The sequence below is a fragment of the Akanthomyces muscarius genome, chromosome 1 (assembly GCF_028009165.1).
Source record: "Akanthomyces muscarius strain Ve6 chromosome 1, whole genome shotgun sequence".
Taxonomy (NCBI): Eukaryota; Fungi; Ascomycota; class Sordariomycetes; order Hypocreales; family Cordycipitaceae; genus Akanthomyces; species Akanthomyces muscarius.
This window is the reverse complement of record NC_079241.1, coordinates 1,392,032-1,406,452: the sequence shown is the minus strand read 5'-3', so window position 1 is coordinate 1,406,452 and position 14,421 is coordinate 1,392,032. Positions and strand designations below refer to the sequence as shown.

The following is a 14,421-nucleotide window of genomic DNA, read 5'->3' as shown; positions in this document are numbered from 1 at the left end:
TGTTTGGAGGGGTTGTGGATCCCTGCTGGCGCGCAACAGTGGCTGCTGCTGGCTCTGTTGTCAATGGCAGCGACCGACAAACCAGTCGGTACGTACCCTGGAAAGTTGAGCGGCCAAAACACTCCAGGCCAAACGGAGCGCGATCCAACTTTTTTCTGGGTCTCGCGTTTTTTTGACGTGCTGCACGTGACCGGGAATTTTGGTGGTGCCTTTTTACTTTGGTGGGGCTTTGCTGCTCCCTGTGGCCAATCGCCAGCCGTGACAAAGCCCTGCACGCTTTGAGAGGCGGCCAGCCCTCCCCACTCTCCGCACACAAAAATTATCACTACAAGCCCTCCCGACTTTGAACATCTTCAAATCTCAGCCAACGTCGAAGGTAACCACCGTCACTGTAAGGAAGCCCCCAACGAATAATCCACGCCTCGATATAGCATTCGCTAACAGTCATTTCAGATGGGTAAGCATTGAATTATTTTACGGCTGGTTTGGTTTTCCGGATTGCGCGATTGTACGAGGTCGGAAATTTCACTGTCGAATGCGATGCAAACCCTCGAGTCGACAACTCGGATGATGAACGACTACATGGACAGGAAGCAAGGCGATTTGGAACTAAATTCATCGTGGGCGACGGTCACCAGTTCTGAATGGTATTGAAGCATTGAAACCTTGCTCGCCAACTGATCGACAAATTTTCGACGTGCGACCCTGTTTCGACAAACACGAAAATCTGGACACACCATATGCTCGCTTCCGCCGACTACACCGTGCAATCCTCGAAACCAACCGCTCGCCGAAGTAGCCACGCTCACGATCCGTCAATACTAACAAACGTCTCCAGGTCGTCTTCAGGAATACGAGGTCATTGGCCGCCATTTGCCCACCGAGGCCAACCCTACCCCATCCATGTACCGCATGACCATCTTCGCGCCCAACACCACGGTCGCCAAGTCCCGTTTCTGGTACTTCTTGCGCGGTCTCCGCAAGATCAAGAAGACCACCGGCGAGATTGTCTCCGTCAAGGCCGTCGCCGAGAAGCACCCCCAGAAGGTCAAGAACTTCGGCATCTGGATCCGCTACGACTCGCGCTCCGGCACCCACAACATGTACAAGGAGTACCGTGAGATGAGCCGCACCGACGCCGTCGATGCTCTGTACTCTGACATGGCCGCCCGCCACCGTGCCCGCTTCAGGTCCATCCACGTACGTTGTCCCCCCTGGGAGATTGGAATCTGCAATCGCCCAAAGCTGCAAAGAGAAGAAGGGAGCAAAGATATTAACACGTTCATGACAGATTCTCCGTGTCGTCGAGATCGAGAAGGCCGACGATGTCAAGCGCCCTTACATCAAGCAGCTCCTCACGAAGGACCTCAGCTTCCCTCTCCCTCACCGTATCACCAAGGCTGCCACCACCAAGATCTTCAGCGCGAGCCGACCTTCCACTTTCGCTTAGAGTGTTTTTTGGCTTGGGGTGGGGTTTGGCAGGTTTTTGCAGGTGTTTACTACGGATGAAAAAATATCAACTGCATTTGCTCTAGATCAAGGGCATCGAAATGAACCAAAATTTTAAAACATGTTACATTACGATTTGCGTGCTCGTGACGCTTGTGAAATAAGCGCAGATGAGAGACCGTGTTTGATAGATCGGCATCTCCCGCAGATCTGCTGTTATCAACCTGCTACATTGACCACAATTGAACCCAACGTTCGTAGTCTAGACGCGGCCACGCTCGTTCGTTTCGACAGCCGCAGTGGGGCAGAACCCATTCCCAGGACAAATGGACCAAGCTGATGCTAGGCCGACGCAAATACGACTCGTGAGTCACTGGTTGTTGCGCGCCTTCCAGGAACCCGGACGTAGTCTTTGCAACCTATTCAGGAACTAGTGGTGCTTTCCGTACTTGGACAAAACGAGGCCTTGGACTGTTTCACTCTACGAGACATCCGCGCAGCAGCCATTTCAGAGCCCACCCAGCTACGAGGCTCAATCGACTACAGAGATGGCCGAAGCCATGGAACTGACGCTCATTGACATGGTCAAGGTCAAGACGACCCTGCCGGCGCCGTACCTCCCCGTCGCCGCGCGCCCGCCGCACGAGACGCCGCGTCTTCTGCTACGGTCCTTTACCGCCGACGACCTCGCGCAGTACCACGAGCTTCGCACGCAGCCCGAGGTCATGATCTTCACCGCGCAGGGGCGACCCGACGCCTCGCCGGCCGAGACGCAGGCCAAGCTCGACAACTTTCTCTCGCCCGCCGGCGACGACGTCTACGTGTTGGCGGTGCTGGAGCGCGCGACCGGTACGCTCGTCGGCACCATCGGCTCGCATATCCGCGCCGACCTGCTCGGCTGGCCCGCGCTCGGCTACATGCTGCGCAAGGAGGCCTGGGGTAAAGGCTACGCGACCGAGATGCTGCGCGGCTTCCTCGAGTTGTACTGGTCGCTGCCGCGCGGGGAGGCGCTCGTGGAGCTGGCGGCGGACTCGAGCACCGTGCCGCCGTCCGCGGCGGCGCGGGCGCAGGCCGCGGGGGATGAAATTGTGACGGTGCCGGAGCAGATTGCGGCTATCACGCTCGACTCGAATGTCGCGAGCCAGAATGTGCTGCTCAAGACTGGCTTCAAGCTGGTCAAGAAGTGCATAGACCTGGAGAACCCGCCGTTGCTGCCGCTGTGCTTTATGTACTCGTTAGAGAGACCGCAAAATTAGAATAGTATACAGGACGAAAATAATGATTGGATATGATTGCTCGAGCATAATTTTGCAAGCGGTTCGGCCACCTTGTCTTTTCCGAAGTCCGAAATCTTCGATGGGAAACGGGCTGTTTCCGGGCAGGTCAGCACCAGTTTAACAGTGGGTGGATGCGGCCCGAGCTGCATTGCTGGCGTGACGTCTCCATTCATGACGTTGCATAAAGCTTCGACAGAACCCTTTCCCAGGACACATTCTTTTTCAACTCATACCCCAATTCGTCGCAAGAAACTCCCGTCAAACCGCATCAATTGACCACTACTACTGAAGAAAATCCGCACACACCTTATCAGAGCAGAGCAGAAACCGCACAAGCTCTCCACGTTACCCTATATACCCTATAGCTCATAGATAACCTCCAGCCGCCACTATCCCGTAACCGACCGAAACGATGCAGCTCACCGGACCGTCGCTCGTTGCCGTCGCCACCGGCATCGTAGGCTCTGCCTGGGCCTCTGGTAAGCTACTATGAGCCCTTTTCTCCCCCGCCTCGCCGCATGCCCGCCGACGGGGTCGCGGCGGGTGCTCTGCCTCCAAGATTTTTCTGACCCCATTGCGAGAACAGGCGCCATTGCCTCGATAACCTTCATCGGCACCTCGGCCGCCATCGACGTGCCCGAGACGACGGCGCGCACCTGGCGGGAGCTGTTCCGCCGCGGCGCCAACCTGATGCCCAAGGTCGCGGCCGCCGTGACGCTGGCCTACGGCTACGCGGCCTACGACGCGCACCGCGCGGGCGGCGTCTGGGGCGGGTACGCCGCCGCGGCAGGCTTCGTCATCTCCATCGTACCCTTTACCGTCCTCGTCATGCGCTACACAAACACCTGCCTGCACAAGATGGCCGAGGGCCGCGACGAGACCAAGACGTGGAACCTGCGCGCGCTGCTGCAGCGCTGGAACATGCTCAACCTTACCCGCAGCTGCCTGTGCCTCATCTCCAGCGTGCTCGGCATGGTCACGATGGTGCAGAATATCAGCTAGAAACAAGCTCACTCATTGTATATTGCTCTGGAAAGCAGCATGAACAAATCTTGGCAGAACTGATTAAAGGCGTTAATAGCAATTCTCTTCTCGATCTCAACCCACCATCGCAATGCGATTGTTCCCAGTGCATGTCATTTGTTTCAGAAAAGCAAAGTTGTGCACTTGCCGTTGAGCATTCCTCAACTCAGCAATCATTTCATCTTGTTTTACTTCTTCTTGCCTATTGATTCCTTCTTTTCGAGCCTTTCGAAGTCTTCGATCAGGCCCTGGCAGGTGGTCAGGTTCTTCTTGGGCTCCCACGTGTTGTGCTTGGTTGAATAGCCTTTCCACTTCACCTGGTACCAGTGGATATAGGTATCGGCCTCGATACGATCGCCGACGATGCGTTCTACCTCCCATGTAATTTCATCTTCCTTCTCCTCCACCGCCTTCACGGCCTTTTTTGGGCTTTGAATATGGCCTTGAGATTGCCTCTTCCTGCCGCCTTTGCGCTTGGGGGCCGGGCGAGGCTCTTCCTCGGAATTCGAATTGGGAACTTCAGTTCGCTTACGCTTCAAAGCAGACCCATTAATTGAAGGCGTAGTTGCCGGCGTGTGCGCGGTAGCAGCATTCCCCCCTTCACTCTCCGTGGCTGATTCTGACAGCGATGGCATCCTTTCCGGCGTGGACTGGGCAGCTTGAACCTGGCTGCGACGCGGCCTGGCGGGCGCAGCTGCTCTCTCGGGTGTCATGACCTTCTTCTTTATACGGGCATGGAGAATGTCAGAGCGGATGTGGTTTTCGCTATAATTTAATCAGCTTAGTACCTCCGAGAGTGAGCCAGAAAAGATTAGAAACAAACCTCTGGTGATTGGAAGGAGCATCTTCGGTGTGCTGTTCCTGCGTGCCGTTTGCAGTCGGAAATGGGAGGCATACCACTGTGGGAGGCATTTTTCTTAATTTAAGAAAACCGCACTCGTGTATAGGAAAGATGCTTGTATATTGGCTAGAAAGATATTTTGCCTCGAGCACCCGAAGATGGAAGAACGGAGCTGGCATGCGGTGCACGATATATAGGTAGCTAGGCTGGTGGGCGGCTGGTGTTGCTGGCTGTAGGCTGCCTGTGCTGTACCCGCAAACAGAACCACGTGTATGTAGCACAGCGTTCACGAACAAACGGATGGCTGAGTGAATCAGAGCCGATAGTGTTGGAATCACAAGGACTTCCCTTAAATAAATACGAGTACCAACAGACAATAAGGACAAGAGGGAGAAAGAGCAGGCAGAAAATGAAATTAAGAAAAGAGAAGAATTAAAGAGAACAGGCCGATGAGTTATCAATTCTCTGGAGTAGCTACTGATGAGCTCCGCCAATGTGAAGAAATTGGGCGTGAATTTGAAACGAACTTCATGTTATGAGTTACTTTAAATGTACCAAATGCCCCCGAATTATGTAAAAAACATTCCAATTTCGTGCTGTGCATCATTCACTTCTTAGTGAAGCGTTTATTCAACCTCCTCTACTTGGTCGTCTTTGAGCTCTCGGAATTTACCCTCCCGTACAGCCTGCTCTACAGGATTCTGTACGCTGAGGACACCGTTCATCTTAAGTCTACAGAAAACAAAAAGGTTAGTCTCGAAGTACTGGACTGCAAAGACAGCTAGCTATAGCGCTACACATACCTCTCAAAAAGGACAAAGAGGCGCTCAGCTTCTCGCTCCTTTTCTTCGTCTGTCATTGGAGGGAGATCGTCGGGCTGCTCTCTATCAATAAACTGGCCTGTGATGGGGTTTACCGGCCGCTGGCTTCCGTTTTCGTCTGTGGCGTCGAACGTTGCCCTTGCAGATGCCGGCACGGGCACGTTGTTTTGGAACAAGTATCCAGAAGCATATCCGTAGCCCACATTTTCCACAAACTTGGAGCCATCGCTGTCTGACATGAGGAAGAAGAGATGCGAAATAACTGGGCCGATGTTGGGGGCCATAGGATCTGTAGAAGCTTTCAGAAGGCGCGCTGATAGCGATGCGCCTTTACCAAGCACGCTTTGGCGATCCTCGGAGGTCGGCAAAAGATCATCACGAAGCCTGCTCTGCACCAGCTCGGGTCCCATATCATATATCTCAAGTAGGAGTTTGACTACTGGCGTGGCAGTAGTATCCAGCTCGCTACTAGGATACTCTTTCATAGCCCTGCCCAGAATTTCGATCAACTTAAGAACCAATTTGATTTCCTCGCCGCCAGGAAACAACGCCGACTTGCTTGTTTTAGCCGCCAGATCCAAGTAGAGGAGTGAATTGACGAGCGGACCGAAAGGCGGATCTAGAGCTCGTGTGCTCGGGAGTGTGCGGTTGCACAGAAGCGAAATAATATGAGGTACTGCAGAAGTAAACTCTGATGCTTCTTCTGGGCAAAAGTGAGTAACGTTGTAGAGCAGCTTGAGGGTCTCAGGCAGAGCCATCTCCTCCATAGGCCCAGCGGCTGCCCGGCTGCTTGCCGAAGTCAACTTTGCATGTCGGTCAAGATTAGCAATGATGCTTCTGGCGAGGCCATGCTCTTTGATCAAGGGAGATAGCTTGACTTTTTGTTCGCTATATGTTGAGAGGAAGAGTATACGCGCGAGGAGAAATTCATCGTCCCAACTCTCAGTATCGAGTCGCTGGCATGCCTTGGTTGCGTATCTGCCGTTTACAAACATTGGCCTCGTTTCAGGTCTGAGCACCATCGAATTGGCAAGGACTCTGAGCGCACCGCGCGAGGTTTCGCTGGGTGCCTTGCCATCAAAGGCAAATGTGAGCAACATGGATATGCCCTGCCCAACGAATTGCCATGTGAGCCGTGTCTTTGATTTGTGCGTGGAAACAACCTTACCTCTTTGGTAAATATCGGATCTGCATCACGAGGATCGCGACCGTAAATTTTCAGTTCTTCGAGCGCATTGTTTCGTTCTATAGGTTGTCAGATGTAATCCTGGATGGGAGTGTGGCTGGTACTGCGCCCACCTTCTGGGGCCATAGAAAGGCTATCCATATCTTTGGTCAGCTTGTCAACCAGCTTGGTCACCGCATCGCGTTTTGCTGTGCCATAGATTGTTAGTTTGTCTGGTAGCCGTCGTGCTGATGGCATGGAGAACTTGCCCGCGCCAGTGGCGGCACCGAGAGCTTGCGCCGGCATGCTGCGGCGCTATCAAGGGAAGACAGTGACAAGGTCGGCGGCGCGATGATGGAGATGATGCGACAGCGCTGTGTATATAGCCAACGAGGAGCGCCGGTCGGCGCAGAGCGTACGGGGCTGACGGTGTGACTGCCGCGAGAGTTGCAGCTTATGCAGGCGTCGGGCAGGGGCTTGATGTGCGTGTATGGGGGCGCTGGGAAGGCTTGCGTTTGCCTATACGGAGACAATACAGGTGTTTGAATAGAGAAAAAGGCGGCATGTGAGATGATGGCTTAAGCCATGTTTGCTCGGGCAACAAAGGGTTCGGCGGCAGGCTAGATGTTGCTTGGTCGTAACCCCACCTGGCGATTGTGATGGAGGGGCACTCTTGGTTGTGCGTGTTGGATGCTCTGATTCAGTGCTTGGTGGACATGTTTTAGATGGAGAAGAATGATGGCTACACAGGTCGACAGGCGGAAATGCTATCTTGGACTGTTCCACTGTTTCCACTAGATTAGGGTAATTACCAGTATGTTTTCTCAGTGCTTATTTGGGGAGCATGAATATGTTCAGCATGGTGTGGGAGCGGATGGCGTACCTCTTCTGCTGACAGTGGATAGTTGCACCGTTGCAGCGGGCGAGACCGCTAAGAGGTTAAGTTTAGACCGCTGGAGTAGACAAAGTGTCTAGCCACAGAATGGGAAGCTGACTTGCGAAGTGTTTGCGATGTGGTGTGGCGCAGCTGCATTTCCCCTGGCCCCTGTACGGGCCTTCGTGTCCACTAAACTATCCCCCAAACATCTTTCCCCAGCGCTCCCCAGCCTGCCACCGGCCTGCCTGCTGGCCACCGCGCCGCGCCGGAGCTAACCAAGCCTGTCCGCCACACGCGTCCGACGTGAACCGTGACCGCGTTTCGTTTAATGGATTTGTACTTTCCCGCCGAGGGAGAAATTCCATTTCGCCATACTACGGACGGATTCAGCCCCAAGACACGGCCCAGCGCTGATATGCTGCTCTGAGTTTGACCTCGACCTCGAAATCGACATCCTCTTCCTCGCTCGAAGCTTGCATCGTCGATATTTTCCTCATTGCCCTTGGTTTATCGTTTTTGAGTGGCCCTCTTTGCACGCCACCAGATGCCCGTCGCCCCCCGTGACACCTCTGGCACTTTCGCTGTCTAGATCGCCGGTGCTGCCTGGCAGCCATGGCATCTTCAGTAGCCTCGGCCGCGGCAACTATCTTCAAGTCGCTATCAGCTCGACCTCCAACGCCCCCTCGAGAGACGAACCACACTCGCGACACAGCCACCGGGCCAGCGCCTCCGACCAGAGCTGCCCCCTTCGATCCTCGTCTGAACCTCCAGACGCCACCGAATGCCAGCTCCGCGGCGTCGGCTGCAACAGAACCCAATTCTGGCTCGGGGCGGACTAGGAAGAAGGTCGAGTGGTCTGCTCACACACAATACAAAGAGCCTGCCGAATTCAAAGACGGTTCCGCGCTACCAAAGCCGTCACCAGCCGCCTCCGCAACCCCTTCGTCGGCGTCGAGGCCCATCAAGGGAATTCTCAAGCCATCTGCTTCCCCCGGCCCTCTTACTACTTCTCTTGACCGAGATGCCAATGGAGACGCGTTGCAAGGGAACATAATCGACATGCTGGACTCTACAATCAAGCAGCTCGCTGGCTCTGACCGCGACTCGAAGCTCGATGCCTACATGATGCTGGCACGTGCCCTGAAGGCATCCAACAACCTGCCCGACCGTGTTGCTCTCCAGGATAAAATGAGCCTGTTTATGCAGTTCATTCAGCGCGACATCACCGCCAAAAACGCTAACGCGACCCCCGACACTTCACTCATCAACCACGCCCTCGGCCTCGTCGCTACTTTCCTCCACTTCCCAGCCATAGCCTCGACATTAACTTCCGATTTCGGCATCTTCATCATCGATCACGCTATCCGTTCACTCGAAGATGCCTCTACCGCCAAGAAAGATGTTGTCCGCCATCTGATGCAAGTGGTGGCCTTTCAAAATTTCCCACCAAAGGTCATGACCTCTGATCGTGTTGGACGCCTGGTCGCCTCTTTGCACAAGATCGAAAACCATCTCACGGGCAAGAGCATCATAATGAGCAGAATCCACATTTATAAGCGTCTCATCAAACAAGCGCCAAAGCACATGGTTGTGTTCTCGGACTGGCTGCAGGACATGTTCACAGACATGCTGAGCAGTATCAAAGAAATCAGATCACAGGCTATCAGCCTTGGCACCGAAGCTGGCTTCGCTTTGCGATCCGAGAAACAATTGATGCGAAGGGCGACCGAAATCCTACAAGCGACTAGCGAAGGCGAGGCATACATAGCCTTTTACATCTCAAGACTTCAAGACATGATCAAAGACAGACAGACATCATCTGCTGTCCCGCAAATCTGGAGTGTTGTCATCCTATTTTTAAGATGTCCTCTCGAGAGATGGCAGTACTACGGACCATGGTTGACCCTTGTTCAGTCGGCTTTCAACATGACGGACAGCTCGACGAAGCAGGAGGCAAACTATGCGTGGAACAGATACATCTACCTGTCTCTTACTGACAATAAAGTTTCCCCCAAAGTGCTAGGAACTCTTTGCCAGCCACTTTCGAGCCAGCTTCGACGAAAATCGTCGCCAAAGCAATTCGAAGAAGCCATGAAGCTAAAACGCATTGTTATCGGTGGCATTTGCAATCTGTACTACTACGCCTTTGCCCCGGGAAACGAGAAATATCCTGCCGATGCGGTATGGGATGTTGCTGTGCACCCGATTATGAGCTTGCTCACGAGCCTAGACGGCAAGCCCGATATTCCTGGAGATTGCGTCATGCAAGCATCACACCTACTTGTTGGCCTACTGGATGTTGCGACGCCCCGAGTTTGGAGGCATGATCGAATTATGGACCTCCCTCCCCCAAAAGCTGATGAGCTGCCACCTATCGACTCAAAATGGGTCCGAAAGAACTGCGAGAAGGTGCTGCAGCATGTGAGTGCAATCCTGGAAAAGAAGTTTCTCGACTTGGCAAACAAAGAGAGCTTGGCATATCGACTTTGGCAGGTACTGGTTGGCTCCATTGCCTCAGCTTCTGCCAAGGATATCAAGGTGTCAGAGGACACTGCCAAGTTCATTGCATGTACATTCAGCTTCATTGCGAAGGTTTGGTCAGCTGGCGTACCGGGAGGAGATGAGACGGTCGTCGCGAAATTCTTCGCGGGCATGGAAAACCTGCTCGCTGTCCTTGTGGAAGGTCTGAGAGTTTTGCCTTTCATGGAAAAGAAGTTGTCAATGACCTCGAATTCATTTGAACCCATATTGACACCATCTCATCGCAACGACCAGCCAGAAAGCACGCAAGGGGTGTCACGGATACCCGTTTTGCACCTTTTCCACATGTTCTCCTCGCTGCCTCCTGGGGTCAAGGATGATGAACCGTTCAACACCTTTTTTTCTGCGGTATTTGAGCCGTTTTTCAAAGACCGACCCCGCAAGGCTCGTCTCGATCTCGCTCGAGAATTACTGCACCAGCTTCCCCGAAACTCAACTACCCCATTTGCACCATGGATACTTGCTTCGCAGAACCTAAGAGTGCTTTTCAGTGGCTCCTCGGATGCGCCTACCTCCAGCATTTCCAGCAGTGAGCAACTCCTTGGTCCAGTGTACCGCGAATTTGTTTCTCTCTTGGACAGAGGGCTAATGTCGCACCCGAACCTACCGCCATTACAATGGACATCGCTATTCAACCAAGTTTGCGAGCACGCGAGGTCTCAGGCTGGGGACGCTGGCCTTGCTCTAGCTGTTGTCGAACCACTGGCAAAGGCTCTCGCGGACTCTGTTCTCCCCAACGTCAACACGCTTCAGCCGCAGCAATTGACAATGGCTATTCAGCCGTCGTCAGCTCTCTTCGAAGTCGCTCATATGCCACGAGATGCCCATGCTGTGGAAGCCGCTCGACGCCGATTATGGGGGACCGCTTTGACGACAGCCAAGAGCAACTCGGCCGATCCATATGACCATCTCTACAAGCTGGGGAACAACTGTCTTCGCTTCCTTTATTCGGCAACTTCAGAGAATCTGCGAAACGAGGATACCCTTTTATTCCTTCAATCTGTCACTGGATTTTTAGATCGCTCAGGTGCTACCCATGGGCTCAGACTTCTAAACAAGCTACAGCAAGGCATTTGCGCCTGGATTCTGGACGAAGATTCACGCCTTGGAAAAGACGACGAAAAAGCCGTCTTGAAAGCCGTACAAAACCTCTGGAGTCAAGCTTGTGCTATCTTTACGGGCAACGGTTCCCTGAGTAAGGCCCAATTCGATGATGCCGAAGCACTCTTCACGACAGCTTTTAAGAGCAAACAAGCATACATTGTCCAGAAGGCCGCTGATGCGTGGAATACTCTCGTCAAAGACGAGGAGAGCGTGGACTGCTCCGAGAGTCTTAAGTCTGTTGTGTCCTCGCTGCGCCTTAAACTAGACATTGCGCTCCCAGGCTCTGAGGCCGGCGATTTTGGCGCTCAATCTGGCCGCGGTAGAGAAGACATTAGTTTTGTTGCTCTTTCCTCGATGTCATCCCACCAGGACGGACAACAAGAACCAGGGAGCACAGCCAGCTCTTCCACTCCCAGTCTGCGAAGAACTTCCTCAAGAAAGCGTCGAAGCGAAGCTACAGCCGAAACGAACAGTGCCAAGCGGTCAAGACCCTCGGCGACGCCAAAACGTCTGCGACATGATAACTCTCAAATCAAGTTTGCCCCGATCGCATCTTCGTCCCCTGTGGTGGAAGAATCGCAGCATCTTACTGAGCGACAGAGAGAAGTTCGCGAACGCCAGCGCGAGGAAAATAACATTTATTCTGACCTGCATAACCCATCTGCTGGCACGCCGGGCGATGAGAAGGAGACCCCGAAAGCCAAAAGCAGGTCAAGACCTCAGCAGAATGGAACACCACAAAGGGAAGAGCAGTACAGCAGACATATCACGTCTACACCGACGCCAAGACGTGGCCAGTTTCTACAGCTTGATGACCTCAACGATCCGCCGTCATCCCCGCCACTGCCCCGGCCGTACCCTTTGCTCTCGGAGCTCAAGTCTCGATCAAGGGCGGATAACTCCATGGAGAATTGGGAGTTCTCATCGCCACCTGGATCCCCAGCTGTCAATAAATCTGCCAGCGCCGAGGCTGAACAAGCTCAACACACTGCTTTGGCCGAACTTCAGCAACCAACTGCTGGCATGGTGACTAGAAGTCGCCGCCGCGGAAGCGCCAGCCAAGATCAACCAATCAAGGTCATCCCATCGAGCGTCGACCTGGAGGACAAGGCTGAAGACGATGCGAAACCTGAACCCAAGCAACCCAAGCAGTACAAGAAGCCTACGGCCCGCTCTCGGAGAGGGAGGCCCCGCACTTCGGTACCTACGCCTGCGCAGGAGCAGCTCGAGGAGGCCAGCATTGAGACGTCGAAGCCTAAGCAGGGTCACAAAGAAGCGGAAGCAGAAGCCGTGGAAGAAGCTGACCTGAATGAGGGCAGCAAGCGATCTCGTAGACGCAAGTCGTTGCGCGGTAAGGCCGCCGCGACGGAGCAGTCGGAGAAAAGCGCACTGGAGATTGCTATTCCTAGCTCAGCACCTGAAGACGCTCATGAAGACGTGCCTGAAGTCGCTCCCGAGGACGTACCTGAAGAGATGCACATCGTTCCTTCTTCGCCTGTTGTACCGTCTACGCCCGTTGACAAGTCAGAAATTGATGCGGCCGGCGAATCGAAGAAGAAGCGGAAGCGGAAGAGACTTGGACTGCCTAGCGCGGGCAGCACTCCCAGAAAGCGACGATTTCCAACGCGAGAACTTGAGCCTGAGGCCGAGCTTGAGACCGAGCCGGCCGCTCAAGCCAATGATCTACCGGCTGCTGAAGAAGAGTCGGAAGCGTCACAATCTCTGCCAGAGCTCATGCATGGTGAAGAAATCCAGACAGCGGCGAAGGAAACCAGGCAGAGCGCGAGACAGCAACATCAGCCTGCTGAATTGTCACCTCTGAAGCGACGCACTCGCAGCCGAGGCAGAGCCAAGAACAAGCGCAGCAGCACTGTGCCTGAATGCCCCCGGGAAGGCGGGGACACAGATGAAGAAATCATGTCGCAACTTTTTACGGAGGCCACGGCTGCTACTGCCTGCCAGCCAAAAGTAGAGGATGTCGAGATGACAGTCACAGTGGCGGAGACTTCTGCGGTGGAAACTTCTGAAGTGGCAAACGAGCCTATTCCAGAGCAGACGAAGGCTTCCGTCATGGCCACTCTTCGACAAGGTCTTGACCAGCTCCGCAACACCACGTTGTCTCGCGACGAGGTATACAAGATGGAAGAGATGCTCATGGACATGAAGCGCGAAATCTACGAGGCGGAATTCCGTGGAAGGAAGAGCGAGTAAATCACACTTGTTCGAAGAATGAAATAAAAACAAAAAAAGATCAAACCAAACAACAACAAAGCAAGGAAAAAACTCGAAACAAAAAAACTCACATTGAACTGTACATTTTCATGCATCATTGGCGTCAAACGTGGTAGCAGGTTTCATGGTCTGGACGAGGCACCCACAGACACAAGAGAGACTGGAAAGTAAAGGGTACCCGTTCTTTTTTGTCGGATAGTGTTTTATATTCTTTTCTTTTCTCCTTTCATTGCTCCTCTATGCCCGTTTTGGAGTACTGCATTTTTTTTATACGATATTGGGTAGAAACGTGGTTCAACGTCATTTTAGCAATGTTGGTTTTTATGCTCGGGGGTGTTTTGCCTCTAGTCTCTCTCCGCGAAAGAACACGGAGGGAGCTCGACGGAATGTACCAGAAAGGCAAGGGAAATGTATGCATATATTTACACATGAATACAACAGACGGGATGCGTTTCTCGCGACGCTGCCCAACCCATGTTTGGTGAAGTTGACCTCTTCCTGTAGCATTGCTTCCTGGCTGTGTGTCCCCAGATACCTGCGCAAGGTGGCGCGTGTGGCACGCATCGCGGAGGCCAAGACGTGGTAGGTGTGCGCTCTCGGCATCAGCTCGGTCTTATTCTCCGGTCTGCGGCTGGTCTCATCAAACGAGATGACTGCAGTAAAGATCGAAGAAGGTGAGTTGACGAGGCCATTATTAACAGGCGAATGCGCCAAGAACCAACGCTGTATCAGAGCACCAGCTGATGATACGTGCCAGATTTACGGATATGCTCTTACAGGCTGCGAATACAACCCCGTTGCTGCACTTGGATTTCACCATCCTGTACGGTGCGGCTACGCCGTTCAATCCTCTCCCCTTACTTTTCCCTCTGCGCCTGCTGATTCAGGGACGGTCAAAAGTATGCTCCGTTTAATATCCCCAAGTGCAAAGTAAAATGGAGACGCCGTAATGGTGTGTGGATACGGTGGAGAGCGGAGTCCTTCTGGAAAAAAGGTGGCTTGATTCAATTTTTGCGCTGGCGTTTTCGGGTTGCCGCTTTCGGCTGAACCGAGACATTCGCGCCCGGTTGGCCCAGGAGCTCTTGAAACAA

The 14,421-nt window shown here is 53.5% G+C and overlaps 6 protein-coding genes across 8 annotated transcripts; 4 read left to right on the top strand and 2 right to left on the bottom strand.

The window, feature by feature from the left end:
• Positions 1-63: 63 nt before the first annotated feature.
• LMH87_005420 (uncharacterized protein) lies at positions 64-1,450 on the top strand (the record flags this gene model as incomplete). Its single annotated transcript, XM_056203138.1, has 5 exons — positions 64-88; positions 333-391; positions 454-457; positions 839-1,200; positions 1,292-1,450. 5 exons carry the CDS (start codon positions 64-66, stop codon positions 1,448-1,450), a joined length of 609 nt encoding a protein of 202 aa, XP_056058626.1.
• A 547-nt stretch (positions 1,451-1,997) lies between these two features.
• LMH87_005419 (uncharacterized protein) lies at positions 1,998-2,705 on the top strand (the record flags this gene model as incomplete). The annotated part of the gene is made up of 1 exon (XM_056203137.1): positions 1,998-2,705. One exon carries the CDS (start codon positions 1,998-2,000, stop codon positions 2,703-2,705), a length of 708 nt encoding a protein of 235 aa, XP_056058625.1.
• A 433-nt stretch (positions 2,706-3,138) lies between these two features.
• On the top strand, positions 3,139-3,728 carry LMH87_005418 (uncharacterized protein; the record flags this gene model as incomplete). Its single annotated transcript, XM_056203136.1, has 2 exons — positions 3,139-3,205; positions 3,313-3,728. 2 exons carry the CDS (start codon positions 3,139-3,141, stop codon positions 3,726-3,728), a joined length of 483 nt encoding a protein of 160 aa, XP_056058624.1.
• A 209-nt stretch (positions 3,729-3,937) lies between these two features.
• Positions 3,938-4,661, bottom strand: LMH87_005417 (uncharacterized protein; the record flags this gene model as incomplete). Its single annotated transcript, XM_056203135.1, has 2 exons — positions 3,938-4,514; positions 4,573-4,661. 2 exons carry the CDS (start codon positions 4,659-4,661, stop codon positions 3,938-3,940), a joined length of 666 nt encoding a protein of 221 aa, XP_056058623.1.
• A 555-nt stretch (positions 4,662-5,216) lies between these two features.
• On the bottom strand, positions 5,217-6,882 carry LMH87_005416 (uncharacterized protein; the record flags this gene model as incomplete). Its single annotated transcript, XM_056203134.1, has 5 exons — positions 5,217-5,322; positions 5,394-6,520; positions 6,580-6,656; positions 6,711-6,785; positions 6,846-6,882. The coding sequence occupies 5 exons, from the start codon at positions 6,880-6,882 to the stop codon at positions 5,217-5,219; spliced, it is 1,422 nt and encodes a 473-aa protein (XP_056058622.1).
• Positions 6,883-8,065: 1,183 nt separating this feature from the next.
• LMH87_005415 (uncharacterized protein) lies at positions 8,066-13,309 on the top strand (the record flags this gene model as incomplete). Of its 3 annotated transcripts, none has more annotated exons than XM_056203131.1 (1): positions 8,066-13,309. In XM_056203131.1, the coding sequence occupies one exon, from the start codon at positions 8,066-8,068 to the stop codon at positions 13,307-13,309; it is 5,244 nt and encodes a 1,747-aa protein (XP_056058621.1). The 3 variants fall into 3 exon arrangements, with proteins under 3 accessions (XP_056058621.1, XP_056058620.1, XP_056058619.1); XM_056203132.1 differs by having other exon boundaries at positions 11,453-13,309; XM_056203133.1 differs by having other exon boundaries at positions 13,082-13,309.
• Between the last annotated feature and the right edge of the window lie 1,112 nt (positions 13,310-14,421).